The sequence below is a fragment of the Oncorhynchus masou genome, chromosome 24, assembly GCF_036934945.1.
Source record: "Oncorhynchus masou masou isolate Uvic2021 chromosome 24, UVic_Omas_1.1, whole genome shotgun sequence".
NCBI lineage: Eukaryota > Metazoa > Chordata > Actinopteri > Salmoniformes > Salmonidae > Oncorhynchus > Oncorhynchus masou.
In genome coordinates this window covers 107,802,893-107,824,425 of record NC_088235.1, presented here as the reverse complement: position 1 = coordinate 107,824,425, position 21,533 = coordinate 107,802,893, and the positions used below count along the sequence as shown (strand labels likewise).

The following is a 21,533-nucleotide window of genomic DNA, read 5'->3' as shown; positions in this document are numbered from 1 at the left end:
TCCATCTCTCCTCTCCTCTCTGTCCATCTCTCCTCTCCTCTCTGTCCATCTCTCCTCTCCTCTCTGTCCATCCCTCCTCCTGTCCATCTCTCCTCTCTGTCCATCCCTCCTCTCCTCTCTGTCCATCCCTCCTCTCCTCTCTGTCCATCTTTCCTCTCTGTCCATCTCCCCTCTGTCCATCCCTTCATCTCTCCTATCTGTCCATCTCTCCTCTCTGTCCATCTCTCCTCTCTGCCCATCTCTCCTCTCTGTCCATCTCTCCTCTCTGTCCATCTCTCCTCTCTGTCCATCTCCTCTCTGTCCATCCCTCCTCTCTGTCCATCTCCCCTCTCTGTCCATCCCTTCATCCCTCCTCTCTGTCCATCTCTCCTCTCTGTCCATCTCTCCTCTCTGTCCATCCCTCCTCTCTGTCCATCTCCCCTCTCTGTCCATCCCTTCATCCCTCCTCTCTGTCCATCTCTCCTCTCTGTCCATCTCTCCTCTCTGTCCATCCCTCCTCTCTCCATCTCTCCTCTCTGTCCATCCCTTCTTCCCTCCTCTCTGTCCATTTCTCCTCTGTCCATCCCTTCATCCCTCCTCTCTGTCTATCCCTCCTCTGTCCATCTCTCCTCTGTCCATCTCTCCTCTCTGTCCATCTCTCCTCTCTGTCCATCTCTCCTCTCTGTCCATCCCTCCTCTCTGTCCATCCCTCCTCTCTGTCCATCTCTCCTCTCTGTCCATCTCCTCTCTGTCCATCCCTCCTCTCTGTCCATCTCCCCTCTCTGTCCATCCCTTCATCCCTCCTCTCTGTCCATCTCTCCTCTCTGTCCATCTCTCCTCTCTGTCCATCCCTCCTCTCTCCATCTCTCCTCTCTGTCCATCCCTTCTTCCCTCCTCTCTGTCCATTTCTCCTCTCTGTCCATCCCTTCATCCCTCCTCTCTGTCCATCCCTCCTATGTCCATCTCTCCTCTGTCCATCTCTCCTCTCTGTCCATCTCTCCACTCTGTCCATCCCTCCTCTCTGTCCATCCCTCCTCTCTGTCCATCCCTCTTCTCTGTCCATCCCTCCTCTCTGTCCATCCCTCCTCTCTGTCCATCCCTCCTCTCTGTCCATTCCTCCTCTCTGTCCATCTCTCCTCTCTGTCCATCTCTCCTCTCTGTCCATTCCTCCTCTCTGTCCATTCCTCCTCTCTGTCCATCTCTCCTTCCAGAGTGTGCATGTTTCCTCTGCTCTTTCTCTTCTGTGTGAGTGCTAATGGTTGTGGTGGTGCGTTGCACCAGTCTAGCTGTGTGTGTGTGTGTGTGTGTGTGTGTGTGTGTGTGGCTGGGCTAACAAGGACAGATTCGGAACAAGGGTTTTCATCCTTCCTTCCATCTATCCATCGTTCTATGCCAGTAGACAGGACAACAAGACACACAGCCAAGTCATAGTAATGAGATGGCATGGGCCACACACACACACACACACACACACACACACACACACACACACACACACACACACACACACACACACACACACAGACACAGACCTTTGTCTGTCTGTCTGTCGAATGATTAATATTGTAAAGTACTCTTAGACTCTGTGTTCTAGTTGACATCTATCCAGTCCTCACATGAGCTCCAGGAGATAAAGTATATCCTCAATCCAGTCAGTGTCCAGCTCAGATTACATGACTCCAGTGTCCAGCTCAGATTACATGACTCCAGTGTCCAGCTCAGATTACATGACTCCAGTGTCCAGCTCAGATTACATGACTCCAGTGTCCAGCTCAGATTACATGACTCCAGTGTCCAGCTCAGATTACATGACTCCAGTGTCCAGCTCAGATTACATGACTCCAGTGTCCAGCTCAGATTACATGACTCCAGTGTCCAGCTCAGATTACATGACTCCAGTGTCCAGCTCAGATTACATGACTCCAATGTTCAGCTCAGATTACATGACTCCAGTGTCCAGCTCAGATTACATGACTCCAGTGTCCAGCTCAGATTACATGACTCCAGTGTCCAGCTCAGATTACATGACTCCAGTGTCCAGCTCAGATTACATGACTCCAGTGTCCAGCTCAGATTACATGACTCCAGTGTCCAGCTCAGATTACATGACTCCAGTGTTCAGCTCAGATTACATGACTCCAGTGTCCAGCTCAGATTACATGACTCCAGTGTCCAGCTCAGATTACATGACTCCAGTGTTCAGCTCAGATTACATGACTCCAGTGTCCAGCTCAGATTACATGACTCCAGTGTCCAGCTCAGATTACATGACTCCAGTGTTCAGCTCAGATTACATGACTCCAGTGTCCAGCTCACATTACATGACTCCAGTGTCCAGCTCAGATTACATGACTCCAGTGTCCAGCTCAGATTACATGACTCCAGTGTCCAGCTCAGATTACATGACTCCAGTGTCCAGCTCAGATTACATGACTCCAGTGTCCAGCTCAGATTACATGACTCCAGTGTCCAGCTCAGATTACATGACTCCAGTGTCCAGCTCAGATTACATGACTCCAGTGTGTCTCAGGCAATCCTGAATCCTGCTCACACTAACCTAATTTAAAGTTGACAGAAGACTGGACCTGCCTGCACACACACACTGAGAGAGACACACAAACACACACACGGAGAGAGACACACACACACAAACACACGGAGAGAGACACACACACACACACGGAGAGAGACACACACACACACACGGAGAGAGACACACACACACACACGGAGAGAGACACACACACACACACGGAGAGACACACACACGGAGAGAGACACACAAACACACACACACACAGAGAGACACACACACACGGAGAGAGAGACACATACACACACACGGAGAGAGACGCACAAACACACACACGGAGAGAGACGCACAAACACACACACGGAGAGAGAGACAGAGACACACACACACACACACACACAAATAGAGACACACACAGAGAGAGAGAGACACACGCACACACACACACAGAGAGAGAGAGACACACACACACAGAGAGAGAGAGACAGAGACACACACACACAGAGAGATACACACACACACAAACAAACAGACAGAGCGAGAGAGAGAAACAGACAGAGAGGGAAACGGACAGAGAGCGAGAGAGAGAAACGGACAGAGAGCGAGAGAGAGAAACGGACAGAGAGCGAGAGAGAGAAACGGACAGAGAGCGAGAGAGGGAAACGGACAGAGAGCGAGAGAGAGAAACGGACAGAGAGCGAGAGAGAGAAACGGACAGAGAGCGAGAGAGAGAAACGGACAGAGTGAGAGAGAGAAACGGACAGAGAGAGAAACGGACAGAGAGCGAGAGAGAGAAACGGACAGAGCGAGCGAGGGAGAGAAACGGACAGACAGAGGGGTGAAGACAGGGAGAGAGACAGACAGACAGGCAGGGAGAGAGACAGACAGGCAGGGAGAGAGACAGAGAGGCAGGGAGAGAGACAGAGAGGCAGGGAGAGAGACAGAGAGGCAGGGAGAGAGACAGACAGACAGGCAGGGAGAGAGACAGACAGACAGGCAGGGAGAGAGACAGACAGACAGGCAGGGAGAGAGACAGACAGACAGGCAGGGAGAGAGACAGACAGACAGGCAGGGAGAGAGACAGACAGACAGACAGGGAGAGAGACAGACAGACAGACAGACAGGCAGGGAGAGAGAGGTGAAGACAGGCGGAGAGAGGTGAAGACAGGCGGAGAGAGGTGAAGACAGGCGGAGAGAGGTGAAGACAGGCGGAGAGAGGTGAAGACAGGGAGAGAGGCAGACAGGGAGAGAGGTGAAGACAGGGAGAGAGGTGAAGACAGGGAGAGAGGTGAAGACTGGGAGAGAGGTGAAGACAGGGAGAGAGACAGACAGGGAGAGAGGTGAAGACAGTGAGAGAGGTGAAGACAGTGAGAGAGACAGACAGGGAGAGACACAGACAGGGAGAGACAGACCGGGATGGCTCTCATGCTCTGCTGTGAAGTGTCACAGAGCTGCAACCCTTTTCCAATAATACAGCTGGAGTGAGTGTGTCCGTTGTGAGTGTGTCCGTTGTGAGTGTGTCCGTTGTGAGTGTGTCCGTTGTGAGTGTGTCAGTGTCATTGTGTGTGTCTTTGTACCGTATTTCTACATGGCTTCTCCTGTGGTGTGAACATGTTTTTAATCACGTCAGAGCGGCATCGCTCCTCATGCCTGGGCCCCCACTATCGCTACTGGTATCACAACCCCTGACCCCAAGACACGTCTACTGAAGCTCTCTCCTTCTCTCGCTCTTCCTCCCATCCTTCCATCTCTCGCTCTTCCTCCCAGCCTTCCCTCTCTCTCTCTCCTCCTCCTCCCATCCTCCCCTCTCTCTCTTCCTCCCATCCTTCCCTCTCTCTCTCTCTCCTCCCATCCTTCTCTCTCTCTCCTCCTCCTCCCATCCTCCCCTCTCTCTCTCCCTCCCATCCTCCCCTCTCTCTCTTCCTCCCATCCTTCCCTCTCTTTCTCGCCTCCCATCCTTCCATCTCTCTCTCTCTTCCTCCCATCCTTCCCTCTCTTTCTCGCCTCCCATCCTTCCATCTCTCTCTCTCTTCCTCCCATCCTTCCCTCTCTCTCCTCCCAACCTTCCCTCTCTTTCTCTCCTCCCATCCTTCCATCTCTCTCTCTCTCTTCCTCCCATCCTTCCCTCTCTCTCTGTCCTCCTCCCATCCTCCCCTCTCTCTCTTCCTCCCATCCTCCCCTCTCTCTTCCTCCCATCCTTCCCTCTCTTTCTCTCCTCCAATCCTTCCATCTCTCTCTCTTCCTCCCATCCTCCCCTCTCTCTCTTCCTCCCATCCTCCCCTCTCTCTCTTCCTCCCATCCTTCCCTCTCTTTCTTTCCTCCCATCCTTCCATCTCTCTCTCTTCCTCCCATCCTTCCCTCTCTTTCTCTCCTCCCATCCTTCCATCTCTCTCTTCCTCCCATCCTTCCCTCTCTTTCTCTCCTCCCATCCTTCCATCTCTCTCTCTCTTCCTCCCATCCTTCCCTCTCTTTCTCTCCTCCCATCCTTCCATCTCTCTCTCTCTCTTCCTCCCATCCTTCCCTCTCTCTCTCTCCTCCTCCCATCTTCCCCTCTCTTTCTCTCCTCCCATCCTTCCATCTCTCTCTCTTCCTCCCATCCTTCCCTCTCTCTCTCTTCCTCCCATCCTTCTCTCTCTCTCTCTTCCTCCCATCCTCCCCTCTCTCTCTTCCTCCCATCCTCCCCTCTCTCTCTTCCTCCCATCCTTCCCTCTCTCTCTCTCCTCCTCCCATCTTCCCCTCTCTTTCTCTCCTCCCATCCTTCCCTCTCTCTCTCTTCCTCCCATCCTTCTCTCTCTCTCTCTTCCTCCCATCCTCCCCTCTCTCTCTTCCTCCCATCCTCCCCTCTCTCTCTTCCTCCCATCCTTCCTTCTCTCTCTCTCTCTTCCTCCCATCCTTCCTTCTCTCTCTCTCTCTTCCTCCCATCCTTCTCTCTCTCTCTCTTCCTCCCATCCTCCCCTCTCTCTCTTCCTCCCATCCTCCCCTCTCTCTCTTCCTCCCATCCTCCCCTCTCTCTCTTCCTCCCATCCTTCTCTCTCTCTCTTCCTCCCATCCTCCCTTCTCTCTCTTCCTCCCATCCTCCCCTCTCTCTCTTCCTCCCATCCTCCCCTCTCTCTCTTCCTCCCATCCTCCCCTCTCTCTCTTCCTCCCATCCTCCCCTCTCTCTCTTCCTCCCATCCTTCTCTCTCTCTCTCTTCCTCCCATCCTCCCTTCTCTCTCTTCCTCCCATCCTCCCCTCTCTCTCTTCCTCCCATCCTTCCTTCTCTCTCTCTCTCTTCCTCCCATCCTTCTCTCTCTCTCTCTTCCTCCCATCCTTCCCTCTCTCTCTCCTCCTCCCATCCTTCCCTCTCTCTCCTCCTCCCATCCTTCTCCTTCTCTCTCTTCCTCCCATTTTTCCCTCTCTCTCTTCCTCCCATCCTTCCCTCTCTCTCTCTTCCTCCCATCCTTCCCTCTCTCTCTTCCTCCCATCCTTCCCTCTCTCTCTCTTCCTTCCATCCTTCCCTCTCTCTCTCTCTTCCTCCCATCCTTCCCTCTCTCTCTCTCTCTCCTCCTCCCATCCTTCTCTCTCTCTCTCTCTCTCTTCCTCCCATCCTTCCCTCTCTCTCTTCCTTCCATCCTTCCCTCTCTCTCTCCTCCCATCCTTCTCTCTCTCTCTCTTCCTCCCATCCTTCTCCTTCTCTCTCTTCCTCCCATCCTTCCCTCTCTCTCTCTCTTCCTCCCATCCTTCCCTCTCTCTCTCTCTTCCTCCCATCCTTCCCTCTCTCTCTCTTCCTCCCATCCTTCTCTCTCTCTCTCTTCCTCCCATCCTTCTCCTTCTCTCTCTTCCTCCCATCCTTCCCTCTCTCTCTCTTCCTCCCATCCTTCCCTCTCTCTCTCTTCCTCCCATCCTTCTCCTTCTCTCTCTTCCTCCCATCCTTCCCTCTCTCTCTCTTCCTCCCATCCTTCTCTCTCTCTCTCTTCCTCCCATCCTTCTCCTTCTCTCTCTTCCTCCCATCCTTCCCTCTCTCTCTCTTCCTCCCATCCTTCTCCTTCTCTCTCTTCCTCCCATCCTTCCCCCTCTCTCTCTCTCTCTTCCTCCCATCCTTCCCTCTCTATCTCTCTTCCTCCCATCCTTCCCCCTCTCTCTCTCTCTCCTCCTCCCATCCTTCCCTCTCTCTCTTCCTTCCATCCTTCCCTCTCTCTCTCTCTTCCTCCCATCCTTCCCCCTCTCTCTCTCTCTCTTCCTCCCATCCTTCTCTCTCTCTCTCTCTCTTCCTCCCATCCTTCCCTCTCTCTCTCTCTTCCTCCCATCCTTCCCTCTCTCTCTCTTCCTCCTATCCTTCCCCTCTCTCTCTCTCTGACCGCGCATGATGTTTACTCACTCATTGTCCGACCAACAGGAAAGAAAGTTGATTCATTTCTCTGCTGCGTTGAGAGGTTTGTGACACAGCAGCCTGTTGTCATCAGACAGTTTTTTTATTTCATTTATTTATTCAACCTTTATTTAACTCGGCAAGTCCGTTAAGAACAAATTGTTATTTACAATGACGGCCTACACCGGCCAAACGATGATGGGCCAATTGTGAGCCGACCTATTAGACTCCCAATCACGGCCGGATGTGATACAGCCTGGATTCGAACCAAGGACTGTAGTGACTCCTCTTGCACTAAGATGCAGTGCCTCAGACCGCTGCGACACTCTGGAGCACAAAAATGTTGTTGACCTGTCATGCAGCTCTCTGTCATGCAGCTCTGTCACACAGCTCTCTGTCATGCAGCTCTGTCACGCAGCTCTCTGTCATGCAGCTCTGTCACACAGCTCTCTGTCATGCAGCTCTGTCACGCAGCTCTCTGTCATGCAGCTCTGTCACACAGCTCTCTGTCATGCAGCTCTGTCACGCAGCTCTCTGTCATGCAGCTCTGTCACACAGCTCTCTGTCATGCAGCTCTGTCACGCAGCTCTGTCACACACCAGGACACAGCTCTCTGTCACACACCAGGACACAGCTCTCTGTCACACACCAGGACACAGCTCTCTGTCAGACAGCTCTGTCACACACCAGGACACAGCTCTCTGTCACACACCAGGACACAGCTCTCTGTCACACACCAGGACACAGCTCTCTGTCAGACAGCTCTGTCACACACCAGGACACAGCTCTCTGTCAGACAGCTCTGTCACACACCAGGACACAGCTCTCTCATACATCTACAGTGTTTCTCCCCCGGCTTCGCCAGCCAAAATGAACTCTGTGATTTTAAAAGATTTTAAAAGATTGTATCACTTTAACATATTCCTTGTCACGTTGTTTTGGTATATTTGGTTTTGGTATATTTTTGGTATATTATATCTGTGTTACAACTGGTCATTGGTAGTTAAACAGTTATTGATACCTCAATTCAATTCAATTTAAGGGTTTTCTTGGCATGGGAAACATATGTTAACATTTTGCCAAAGCAAGTGAGGTAGATAATAAACAAAAGGGAAATTAACAATCTCCCTCCCTCTCCCCCTCCCTCCCTCTCCCCCGTCCCTCTCTCTCCCCCGTCCCTCTCTCTCCCCCCTCCCTCCCTCTCCCTCGTCCCTCTCTCTCCCCCGTCCCTCTCTCTCCCCCGTCCCTCTCTCTCCCCCGTCCCTCTCTCTCCCCCCTCCCTCCCTCTTCCCCTCCCTCCCTCTCCCCCGTCCCTCCCTCTCCCCCTCCCTCCCTCTCCCCCTCCCTCCCTCTCCCCCGTCCCTCTCTCCCTCCCTCTCCCTCCCTCTCCCCCCTTTCTCTCCCTCCCTTTCTCTCCCCCTCCCCCCTTTCTCTCCCTCCCTTTCTCTCCCCCTCCCCCCCTTTTTCTCCCCTCCCTTTCTCTCCCCCCTTTTTCTCACCTCCCTTTCTCTCCCCCCTCCCTCCCTTTCTCTCCCTCCCCCTCCCTTTCTCTCCCTCCCCTCCCTTACTCTCCCTCTCGTACAGCAACTCAACCACCCCAACGTGATCAAGTACCATGCATCATTTATTGAGGAGAACGAGCTGAACATTGTGTTGGAGCTGGCTGATGCTGGGGACCTCTCCCGGATGATCAAGGTAAGAGATCTGGTGGTCCTACACAGGTCAGTCTTCCTCACTGGGATCCATCCTGGTGATGTACTAGCCCGTCCTGGTGATGTACTAGCCCGTCCTGGTGATGTACTAGCCTGTCCTGGTGATGTACTAGCCCGTCCTGGTGATGTACTAGCCCGTCCTGGTGATGTACTAGCCCGTCCTGGTGATGTACTAGCCCGTCCTGGTGATGTACTAGCCCGTCCTGGTGATCTACTAGCCTGTCCTGGTGATCTACTAGCCCGTCCTGGTGATGTACTAGCCCATCCTGGTGATGTACTAGCCCGTCCTGGTGATCTACTAGCCCGTCCTGGTGATGTACTAGCCCGTCCTGGTGATCTACTAGCCCGTCCTGGTGATCTACTAGCCCGTCCTGGTGATGTACTAGCCCGTCCTGGTGATGTATGCCCGCCTGTCCAACATCACTACTCTGGACGGCTCTGACTTAGAATACGTGGACAACTACAAATATTTAGGTGTCTGGTTAGACTGTAAACCCTCCTTCCGAACTCACATCAAATATCTCCAAACCAAAGTTAAATCTAAAATTGGCTTCCTATTTCGCAACAAAGCATCCTTCACTCATGCTGCCAAACATACCCTTGTAAAACTGACCATCCTACCAATCGTCGACTTTGGCGATGTCAGTAACAAAATAGCCTCCAATACTCTACTCAACAAATTGGATGCAGTCTATCACAGTGCAATCCGTTTTGTCACCAAAGCCCCATATACTACCCACCATTGCGACCTGTACGCTCTCGTTGGCTGGCCCTCGCTTCATACTCGTCGCCAAACCCACTGGCTCCATGTCATCTACAAGACCCTGCTAGGTAAAGTCCCCCCTTATCTCAGCTCGCTGGTCACCATAGCATCTCCCACCTGTAGCACACGCTCCAGCAGGTATATCTCTCTAGTCACCCCCAAAACCAATTCTTTCTTTGGCCGCCTCTCCTTCCAGTTCTCTGCTGCCAATGACTGGAACGAACTACAAAAAGCACTGAAACTGGAAACACTTATCTCCCTCACTAGCTTTAAGCACCAACTGTCAGAGCAGCTCACAGATTACTGCACCGGTACATAGCCCACCTATAATTTAGCCCAAACAACTACCTCTTTCCCTACTGTATTTAATTAATTTATTTATTTTGCTCCTTTGCACCCCATTATTTTTATTTCTACTTTGCACATTCTTCCATTGCAAATCTACCATTCCAGTGTTTTACTTGCTATATTGTATTTACTTTGCCACCATGGCCTTTTTTGCCTTTACCTCCCTTATCTCACCTCATTTGCTCACATCGTATATAGACTTGTTTATACTGTATTATTGACTGTATGTTTGTTTTACTCCATGTGTAACTCTGTGTCGTTGTGTGTGTCGAACTGCTTTGCTTTATCTTGGCCAGGTCGCAGTTGTAAATGAGAACTTGTTCTCAACTTGCCTACCTGGTTAAAAAAAGGTGAAATAAAAAAAATGTACTAGCCCGTCCTGGTGATGTACTAGCCCGTCCTGGTGATGTACTAGCCCGTCCTGGTGACGTACTAGCCCGTCCTGGTGACGTACTAGCCCGTCCTGGTGACGTACTAGCCCGTCCTGGTGACGTACTAGCCCGTCCTGGTGACGTACTAGCCCGTCCTGGTGACGTACTAGCCCGTCCTGGTGACGTACTAGCCCGTCCTGGTGACGTACTAGCCCGTCCTGGTGACGTACTAGCCCGTCCTGGTGACGTACTAGCCCGTCCTGGTGACGTACTAGCCCGTCCTGGTGATGTAATAGCCCGTCCTGGTGATGTACTAGCCCGTCCTGGTGATGTACTAGCTCGTCCTGGTGATCTACTAGCCCGTCCCGGTGATCTACTAGCCCGTCCCGGTGACGTACTAGCCCGTCCCGGTGATCTAGTAGCCCGTCCTGGTGACGTTCTAGCCCGTCCCGGTGACGTACTAGCCCGTAATCTATAATATATGCCATTTAGCAGACGCGTTCATCCAAAGCTACGTACAGTAATGCGTGCATACATTCTACGCACGGCTGGTCCCGGGAATCGAACCCACTATCGTAGTGTTGCAACTGACATGCTCTACCAACTGAGCTCCAGAGATTCACACGATGGTGCGGTGATCTCTGGTGTTGATCCACAGGTTGGTCATCGTCTCTGGCGGTGGTCATCAACGGTGATCCACTATGGGGATCCGCCCTGGTGATCTAATTAAGTTTGTTGCATTAACCTGTCAAATATGTTTGAAATATCAGAGCTGAAATCTCCCATATATACTCTCCACCACAGTATTCACAGCATGCCAGTGTAAAACCCTGGGCAGAGCAGCTCAACAAGCCCTCAGCACTCATCTACTGCAGCACAATGTCCAACCGACGCTCTCACACTGCAAATGACCAACGCTGTCGCCCACTGCAAATGACCAACGTTGTCTCACACTGCGAATGACCAACGCTGTCTCACACTGCAAATGACCAACGCCGTCTCACTGCAAATGACCAACGGTGTCTCACACTGCAAATGACCAACGCCGTCTCACACTGCAAATGACCAACGCTGTCGCCCACTGCAAATGACCAACGCCGTCTCACACTGCAAATGACCAACGCCGTCTCACACTGCAAATGACCAACGCCGTCGCCCACTGCAAATGACCAACGCTGTCTCACACTGCAAATGACCAACGCCGTCTCACACTGCAAATGACCAACGCCGTCGCCCACTGCAAATGACCAACGCTGTCTCACACTGCAAATGACCAACGCCGTCTCACACTGCAAATGACCAACGCCGTCGCCCACTGCAAATGACCAACGCCGTCGCCCACTGCAAATGACCAACGCCGTCGCCCACTGCAAATGACCAACGCTGTCGCCCACTGCAAATGACCAACGCCGTCTCACACTGCAAATGACCAACGCCGTCTCACACTGCAAATGACCAACGCTGTCTCACACTGCAAAGGACCAACGCCGTCTCACACTGCAAATGACCAACGCCGTCTCACACTGCAAATGACCAACGCCGTCTCACACTGCAAATGACCAACGCCGTCTCACACTGCAAATGACCAACGCTGTCGCCCACCCACTGCACACACACACTGAAACGCAAACACACACACACACACACACACACACACACACACACACACACACACACACACACACACACACACACACACACACACACATAAATAAACACACACACAAACATAAATAAACACACACACACTGAAACACAAACATACGCACACAAACAAACACAGACACACACAAACACACACTGAAACACAAACATACACACCCACACCACTCTGCCTCTTGTGTACCACTCTGTTCCTGCCTCTCGCCCTCTGTTTTCCTCATTAGACATTGCCAGTCCAGAGGCTGGCATCACCCCCACCCATTATGAAGTAAATACAGTGTTGTCACACTGTGGTGCCATGTGTAAACAGAGGCCCTGGATGGAATTAACATGCCTTCCCCCTTATTCTCCTTCCTCTCCCTCCCTGACCATCTTAGCAATCAAATCAAATCAAATGGCCCTTGATTTGCATGTAACTCCATAATATTGTGTGAGCAGTGATTGTAGTGGAAGACGAGGAGGTCTTTGTGCTGCTCCACCATTGACATCAAACACTCCTCTGATCTGATATGCTAATGACAGGGCAAGGAGAAGAATGGCTCACCATGCTGCCTTTGTTTGGCTGCGGGCCAAGGTCTCTCTCTCACGCACGCACACACACACACACACACACTGCTAGAAAGACATACTGTACCCGGACGGACGTAAACACACACACACACTGCTAGACAGACATACTGTACCCGGACGGACGTAAACACACACACACACACTACTAGACAGACATACTGTACCCGGACGGACGTAAACACACACGCGCGCACGCACACACATACTGCGAGAAAAACATACTGTACCCGGACGTACACACACACACACACACACACACACACACACACACACACACACACACACACACACACACACACACACACACACAGGGCTGGCACAATGACTGTAACCGACATTTATGGATGGAGATCATCATGGACCCGCTGGTCCTCAACAGACCCTCATTCTGACTGTCCCAGTCTAACAGTGTAATTAATATGCTGGTTCTCAACAGACCCCCATTCTGACTGTCCCAGTCTAACAGTGTAATTAATATGCTGGTCCTCGACAGACCCTCATTCTGACTGTCCCAGTCTAACAGTGTAATTAATATGCTGGTCCTCGACAGACCCTCATTCTGACTGTCCCAGTCTAACAGTGTAATTAATATGCTGGTCCTCGACAGACCCTCATTCTGACTGTCCCACTCTAACAGTGTAATTAATATGCTGGTTCTCGACAGACCCTCATTCTGACTGTCCCAGTCTAACAGTGTAATTAATATGCTGGTCCTCGACTGACCCTCATTCTGACTGTCCCAGTCTAACAGTGTAATTAATATGCTGGTCCTTGACTGACCCTCATTCTGACTGTCCCAGTCTAACAGTGTAATTAATATGCTGGTCCTCGACAGACCCTCATTCTGACTGTCCCAGTCTAACAGTGTAATTAATATGCTGGTCCTCGACTGACCCTCATTCTGACTGTCCCACTCTAACAGTGTAATTAATATGCTGGTCCTCGACAGACCCTCATTCTGACTGTCCCAGTCTAACAGTGTAATTAATATGCTGGTCCTCGACAGACCCTCATTCTGACTGTCCCAGTCTAACAGTGTAATTAATATGCTGGTCCTCGACAGACCCTCATTCTGACTGTCCCAGTCTAACAGTGTAATTAATATGCTGGTCCTCGACAGACCCTCATTCTGACTGTCCCAGTCTAACAGTGTAATTAATATGCTGGTCCTCGACAGACCCTCATTCTGACTGTCCCAGTCTAACAGTGTAATTAATATGCTGGTCCTCGACAGACCCTCATTCTGACTGTCCCAGTCTAACAGTGTAATTAATATGCTGGTCCTCGACAGACCCTCATTCTGACTGTCCCAGTCTAACAGTGTAATTAATATGCTTGTCCTCGACAGACCCTCATTCTGACTGTCCCAGTCTAACAGTGTAATTAATATGCTGGTTCTCGACAGACCCTCATTCTGACTGTCCCAGTCTAACAGTGTAATTAATATGCTGGTCCTCGACAGACCCTCATTCTGACTGTCCCAGTCTAACAGTGTAATTAATATGCTTGTCCTCGACAGACCCTCATTCTGACTGTCCCAGTCTAACAGTGTAATTAATATGCTTGTCCTCGACAGACCCTCATTCTGACTGTCCCAGTCTAACAGTGTAATTAATATGCTGGTCCTCGACAGACCCTCATTCTGACTGTCCCAGTCTAACAGTGTAATTAATATGCTGGTTCTCGACAGACCCTCATTCTGACTGTCCCAGTCTAACAGTGTAATTAATATGCTGGTTCTCGACAGACCCTCATTCTGACTGTCCCAGTCTAACAGTGTAATTAATATGCTTGTTCTCGACAGACCCTCATTCTGACTGTCCCACTCTAACAGTGTAATACATGTAATACATTTCATATATCCTATGGCAAAAAAATAATCATTTGCAGCGTTCAATCAATTTTATTTCTGGAGTGCCTTTGTTACGACCATGAAACATACGTGTTGGGACATGGTAACAGCTTCATTTTATAATGACAGAAATAAATACCCCAACCATCAAGATGCCAGGGCAAATGATGAAAACATCCGTAGCCTAAACATCCTCATAAGTGGGGCGGCAGGGTCGCCTAGTGGTTAGAGTGTAGAGGCGGCAGGGTCGCCTAGTGGTTAGAGTGTAGAGGCGGCAGGGTCGCCTAGTGGTTAGAGTGTAGAGGCGGCAGGGTAGCCTAGTGGTTAGAGTGTAGAGGTGGCAGGGTCGCCTAGTGGTTAGAGTGTAGAGGTGGCAGGGTAGCCTAGTGGTTAGAGTGTAGAGGCGGCAGGGTCGCCTAGTGGTTAGAGTGTAGAGGTGGCAGGGTCGCCTAGTGGTTAGAGTGTAGAGGTGGCAGGGTAGCCTAGTGGTTAGAGTGTAGAGGCGGCAGGGTCGCCTAGTGGTTAGAGTGTAGAGGCGGCAGGGTTGCCTAGTGGTTAGAGTGTAGAGGCGGCAGGGTCGCCTAGTGGTTAGAGTGTAGAGGCGGCAGGGTCGCCTAGTGGTTAGAGTGTAGAGGCGGCAGGGTCGCCTAGTGGTTAGAGTGTAGAGGCGGCAGGGTCGCCTAGTGGTTAGAGTGTAGAGGCGGCAGGGTCGCCTAGTGGTTAGAGTGTAGAGGCGGCAGGGTCGCCTAGTGGTTAGAGTGTAGAGGCGGCAGGGTCGCCTAGTGGTTAGAGTGTAGAGGCGGCAGGGTAGCCTAGTGGTTAGAGTGTAGAGGTGGCAGGGTCGCCTAGTGGTTAGAGTGTAGAGGTGGCAGGGTAGCCTAGTGGTTAGAGTGTAGAGGCGGCAGGGTCGCCTAGTGGTTAGAGTGTAGAGGTGGCAGGGTCGCCTAGTGGTTAGAGTGTAGAGGTGGCAGGGTAGCCTAGTGGTTAGAGTGTAGAGGCGGCAGGGTCGCCTAGTGGTTAGAGTGTAGAGGTGGCAGGGTCGCCTAGTGGTTAGAGTGTAGAGGCGGCAGGGTTGCCTAGTGGTTAGAGTGTAGAGGTGGTAGGGTAGCCTAGTGGTTAGAGCGTTGGACTAGTAACCGAAAGTCTCTTTGTGTCCTCCTTTTGTCATTCTTCATGGAGTACAACGGCTGTGCAGGTGTCCTATTTTTGACAGAGGGAGGAAGCTCCCGTCTGACAGAGGGAGGAAGCTCCCCGTCTGACAGAGGGAGGAAGCTCCCCGTCTGACAGAGGGAGGAAGCTCCCCGTCTGACAGAGGGAGGAAGCTCCCCGTCTGACAGAGGGAGGAAGCTCCCCGTCTGACAGAGGGAGGAAGCTCCCGTCTGACAGAGGGAGGAAGCTCCCCATCTGACAGAGGGAGGAAGCTCCCCGTCTGACAGAGGGAGGAAGCTCCCCGTCTGACAGAGGGAGGAAGCTCCCGTCTGACAGAGGGAGGAAGCTCCCCGTCTGACAGAGGGAGGAAGCTCCCGTCTGACAGAGGGAGGAAGCTCCCCGTCTGACAGAGGGAGGAAGCTCCCCGTCTGACAGAGGGAGGAAGCTCCCCGTCTGACAGAGGGAGGAAGCTCCCCGTCTGACAGAGGGAGGAAGCTCCCCGTCTGACAGAGGGAGGAAGCTCCCCGTCTGACAGAGGGAGGAAGCTCCCGTCTGACAGAGGGAGGAAGCTCCCGTCTGAATATGTTCATGGTGTCGGTCAGACTTGTTTTCTTTGCCCACAACCTGTTCGCCAATGACAGTGAAGTGAAGAAATGGACCATGGTGACATCTGTCCCCTGGCCAATGCAAGGTTCCACAAAGCTTCATCACCACATTCTCCCACACTCGCTCACCTGCTGCCCCGATGTGGATCATTTTAAATGTTGTATTTCTTTCCCAGACATTGAACGCCGTTCAGCACGTACAATAGAGAATACATACCATTTAGAGATTAGAATGGATTAACACAATAGAGGATACATACCATTTAGAGATTAGAATGGATTAACACAATAGAGTGGCCCGCTCTGTTCTTAATTCACAATGGCTGATTAAATCATTATATGTTGTTTGCTTCCCCTCGCTCATCAACTCCCCCATTCTCTCCCTTTTTCCCAATCATGCTTCATTTATTTAATCTGTTATGTGTGAAATTAGTTTCAGGATATAGTTTCGGTTCAGTTTCGAGGAAATTTTCAGGGTGGAGGGGAGCAGGCCCCTACTGTCGGGAGAAGTGGAGCAGGCCCTACTGTCGGGAGAAGGAGTGGAGCAGGCTCTACTGTCGGGAGAAGGAGCGGAGCAGGCCCTACTGTCGGGAGAAGGAGTGGAGCAGGCCCTACTGTCGGGAGAAGGAGTGGAGCAGGCCCTACTGTCGGGAGAAGGAGTGGAGCAGGCCCTACTGTCGGGAGAAGGAGTGGAGCAGGCCCTACTGTCGGGAGAAGGAGTGGAGCAGGCCCTACTGTCGGGAGAAGGAGTGGAGCAGGCCCTACTGTCGGGAGAAGGAGTGGAGCAGGCCCTACTGTCGGGAGAAGGAGTGGAGCAGGCCCTACTGTCGGGAGAAGGAGTGGAGCAGGCCCTACTGTCGGGAGAAGGAGTGGAGCAGGCCCTACTGTCGGGAGAAGGAGCGGAGCAGGCCCTACTGTCGGGAGAAGGAGCGGAGCAGGCCCTACTGTCGGGAGAAGGAGTGGAGCAGGCCCTACTGTCGGGAGAAGGAGTGGAGCAGGCCCTACTGTCGGGAGAAGGAGTGGAGCAGGCCCTACTGTCGGGAGAAGGAGTGGAGCAGGCCCTACTGTCGGGAGAAGGAGCGGAGCAGGCCCTACTGTCGGGAGAAGGAGCGGAGCAGGCCCTACTGTCGGGAGAAGGAGCGGAGCAGGCCCTACTGTCGGGAGAAGGAGCGGAGCAGGCCCTACTGTCGGGAGAAGGAGCGGAGCAGGCCCTACTGTCGGGAGAAGGAGCGGAGCAGGCCCTACTGTCGGGAGAAGGAGTGGAGCAGGCCCTACTGTCGGGAGAAGGAGTGGAGCAGGCCCTACTGTCGGGAGAAGGAGCGGAGCAGGCTCTACTGTTCTGTCGGGAGGAGGACGGGAAACCATTTTTAAAAATGATATGCCCTCCTAAAACTGGTTCTAACTCCAGTTCTGTTCGTGATATTAAGATTCTAACACTGTGTATATTAAAGACTTATTTAGGAAAAGTCATGGATGGAGGGGGGCATCACTTAAAAAATTGCATAGTAAAAAATAAAAAAATAAAATGAGCAGTCAAATGACTGCTTTAGTTGTTCTAGTGTTAATAAATATACAAAATAATTGTGGAACGAACAGTTGACTGAAGACCAGACGGCCGGGCATTTGTGCGGTTCAGTCCATTTCTGGGGAAATGTGGACTCTTAAAACAATGTGATCAAACTCACTCGCTCTCTCCTCTCCCGTTTGCTATTGTTTGCCAATCAGTATCCCAACAAGCACAGCGACCAAGCTAGCTAGCCAGTTTTTCCCGATTGGCTATTGTGACACCCCAGCATATAATTCACGAAGTTGAAATTTCATCAACTTTGTCCCATCACAGGTTCACATCACTAACCATCTCATCGTATCATTTTTAGCACTGTGTTTTTTTTTAAACATCTAGGACTGTTGACAACGGCTAGGACTGTTGACAACGGCTAGGACTGTTGACAACGGCTAGGACCGTTGATTTCCGGTAGTCTTGTCGCACTGTGACTGTTTCTGTGACATCCTGGAGAGAATGAGGTCATGCTGAGAGGGGGGGGTACGGTGGCAGGAGTATTGTGTGTTTGTGTGGTTGTAGTTTGTGTGTGACCGGGTTACGTATATATGGAGAAACTATGTACCAGATGTGAGCATTTTGCTTTTCTCTGTTTCTGAGAACTCATGTGCTCCACCGCAGCGTAATGAAAATGAGAAGGGCCTTGGTATGAGAGAAGGGGGGGGGGGGGTAGAGGAAAAGAGGTAGAGAACCATAGAGAGAGGATTGGAGTTGAGAGGGAAAGAAAGAGAACGGTAGAGAGGGAGGGAAACAGGGAATGAGAGAGAGGAACGAGGGAAACAGCAGAGTGAGGGGAAGAAAAAGAGGGAACAAGCGCAAGGTCTGCATCATATTAACTAGTTTTGTGTGTGTGAGTGTAGCGCTTTAAGGATCAGCAGAGTTTGTGTACACTGACTGTAGAAAATCCTAATATTGAGTTGCACCCCCTTTCCCCACAGAACAGCCTCAATTCATTGGGGAATGGACTACAAGGTGTTGAAAGCGTTCCACAGGGATGTTGGCCCATGTTGACTCCAATGCTTCCCACAGTTGTGTCAAATTGGCTGGATGTCCTTTGGGTGATGAACCATTCATGATACACATGGGAAACTGCAGCATTACAGTTCTTGACACAAACCGGTGTGCCTGGCACCTACTACCATACCCCGTTCAAAGGCACTTACATGTTTTGTCTTGCCCATTCACCCTCTGAACGGCGCACATACACAATCCATGTCTCAATTGTCTCAAAGCTTAAAAATTCTTCTTGAACCTGGGCAGTTATTTGATTATTCGAATATCCAAAAGGACTTTAGTATTTGATTACTTCCTAGAATAAAGATTTTTGAGCAAAACAAATATAGGCCTATTTTGATTCAAAAGCTTTGTCTAAATTTGAATTGAATGATCTATGTGACAAGTTTAGACCATGACATTTAAAATAAAACATCAGTTTTATAATCGTTTTTATTAGTGCACCTCATAAGGGGCGGCAGGGTAGCCTAGTGGTTAGAGCGTTGGACTAGCAACCATAAGGTTGCAAGTTCAAATCCCTGAGCTGACAAGGTACAAATCTGTCGTTCTGCCCCTGAACAGGCAGTTAACCCACTGTTCCTAGGCCGTCATTGAAAACTGACTTGCCTAGTTAAATAAAGGTAAAATAAATAAATAAATAAGAAAGGCCGGTACCTTGTTCTTGTCAGTTGATCCAAGCAGCAGTACTGGCAGAGGCTCCATGTGAAGTGGGACATTTATTTTTCTCCCCAATTTCAAACTTGTTTCATTGCTTCAACTCCCCAACGGGCTCGGGTCATTGCGTCCTCTGAAACATGACCCGCCAAACTGCGCTTCTTAACACCCACCCGCTTAACCCGGAAGCCAGCTACACCAATGTTCTGGAGGAAACACATGACGACCGAAGTCAGCCTGCAGGCTCCCCCCCTAACCCGGACCACGCTGGGCCAAACCCTTAGGGGGGCAATGCTGGGCCAAACCCTCCCCTAACCCGGGCGACGCTTGGCCAACCCCCCCCCCCCCCTAACCCGGACCACACTGGGCCAAACCCTCCCTAACCCGGACGACGATGATGGGCCAAACCCTCCTTAACCCGGACGACGATGGGCCAAACCCTCCCCTAACCCGGACGATGCTGGCCAAACCCTCCCCTAACCCGGACGATGCTGGCCAAACCCTCCACTAACCCGGACGACACTGGGCCAATTGTGCCTATGGGACTCCCAATCACAGCCGGTTGTGATACAGCCCGGGATCGAACCCGGGTCTTTAGTGAAGTCTCTAGAACTGCGATGCAGTGCCTTAGAGCCCTGTGCCACTCGGGAGGCCAAAGTGGGAGATTTCTAATCAATGAAAAATGCAATTAAGGAAGGAATAGGCTACAATGATTAACCATCAGGTATGCTATTGTTTCATATGAATGGAGTTGTTGTAGACAGGGACACAAAAAGCAGAAAAATTGTCTCCATTAGCCTGGCTAACTAACTTAGCTGACAAGTGTAGCTAGTTAGCTGGCTAGTGTAGCTAGCTAGCTGGCTAACTAACCTAGCTGGCTAGTGTAGCTAGCTAGCTGGATAACTAACTTAGCGGGCTAGTGTAGCTAGCTAGCTGAATAAGTAACTTAGCGGGCTAGTGTAGCTAGCTAGCATCTTTTATATATGTGATGCAGTCAAGACAGACATTACCAGATGAGATGATAGATAAACCATCACATCAACACGTTTGTTTAACTTGAGTGAGTCGGTTTGTCTACTTTCTCTCTCTCTCTTATCCTCTGTGTCGGAAACACCGGCCCCTGCTCCTCTCACCGCTGAAACAAAAAGCCGAGTGCACAGAGTTGAATTTTGTTTATTTTTTCCTCTTTAAAACACATGTATTTACTGGTATCTATACAATACTATACTGATATCTCAACAACAAAAAATCTTATTTTTTCAAATCGTGAAATCATTTCAAATTCCCCTCCCCAGTATGTGTGTATTTTTCATTTCTTTAACCTTTATTTAACTAGGTACGTCAGTTATATTATACATATTTAGTTAAAACTTCTTTGGGCTGAGATCCCGTTAACGGGATCGATATGACAACAGCCAGTGAAAGTGCAGAGCGCCAAATTCAAACAACAGAATTCTCATAATTAACATTCCTCAAATATACCTGTATCTTATACCATTTTAAAGGTAATCTTATTGTTAATCCCACCACAGTGTCCGATGTCAAAAAGGCTTTACAGCGAAAGCACCACAAACGATTATGTTAGGTTATGTTAGGTCACCCCCAAGTCACAGAAAAATTCAGCCATTTTTCCAGCCAAAGAGAGGAGTCACAAAAAGCACAAATAGAGATAAAATGAATCACCAACCTTTGATGATCTTCATCAGATGACACTCTTAGGACTTCATATTATACAATACATGTATGTTTTGTTCAATAAAGTTCATATTTATATAAAAAAAATCTCATTATACATTGGCGCGTTATGTTTAGTAGTTCCAAAAACAACCGGTGATATTGCAGAGAGCCACATCATTTTACAGAAATTCTCATTATAAATGTCAATGAAAATACAATTGTTAGACATGGAAATATAGATACACTTCTCCTTAACCTCTTGAACCTCTTGAATTTCATTTTTGGATGAAAAACATTCCCGTTTTAAACAAGATATTTTGTCACAAAAAGATTCTCGACTATGCATATAATTGATAGCTTTGGAAAGAAAACACTCTGAATTTTCCAGAACTGCAAAGATATTGTCTGTGGGTGCCCTAGAACGGGAGCTACAGGCAAAACCAAGATGAAACGGCAACCAGGAAATCAGCAGGATTTTTGAGGCTCCGTTTTCCATTGTCTCCTTATATGGCTGTGAATGTGAGAGGAATTAGCCTGCCCTTTCTGTCGTTTCCCCAAGGTGTCTGCAGCATTGTGACGTATTTGTAGGCATGTCATTGGAAGATTGACCATAAGAGACTACATTTTCCAGGTGTCCGCCCGGTGTCCTCCGTCGAAATTGGTGCGTCATTTTCAGCTGCTGGTATTTTTCCATGCGATTCTGAGGGGAAAGCAGGCTTCCACGAACTGCATAT

At 50.4% G+C, this 21,533-nt stretch overlaps 1 protein-coding gene across 1 annotated transcript in view; it reads left to right on the top strand.

The window, feature by feature from the left end:
- The window catches only part of LOC135513220 (serine/threonine-protein kinase Nek7-like), a 133,865-nt gene that overhangs the window by 81,747 nt on the left and 30,585 nt on the right, over positions 1-21,533 (top strand). The window contains exon 5 of the mRNA XM_064936024.1: positions 8,446-8,556. Coding sequence (XP_064792096.1) covers positions 8,446-8,556 — 111 coding nt within the window. The remainder of the gene's footprint in view (positions 1-8,445; positions 8,557-21,533) is intronic.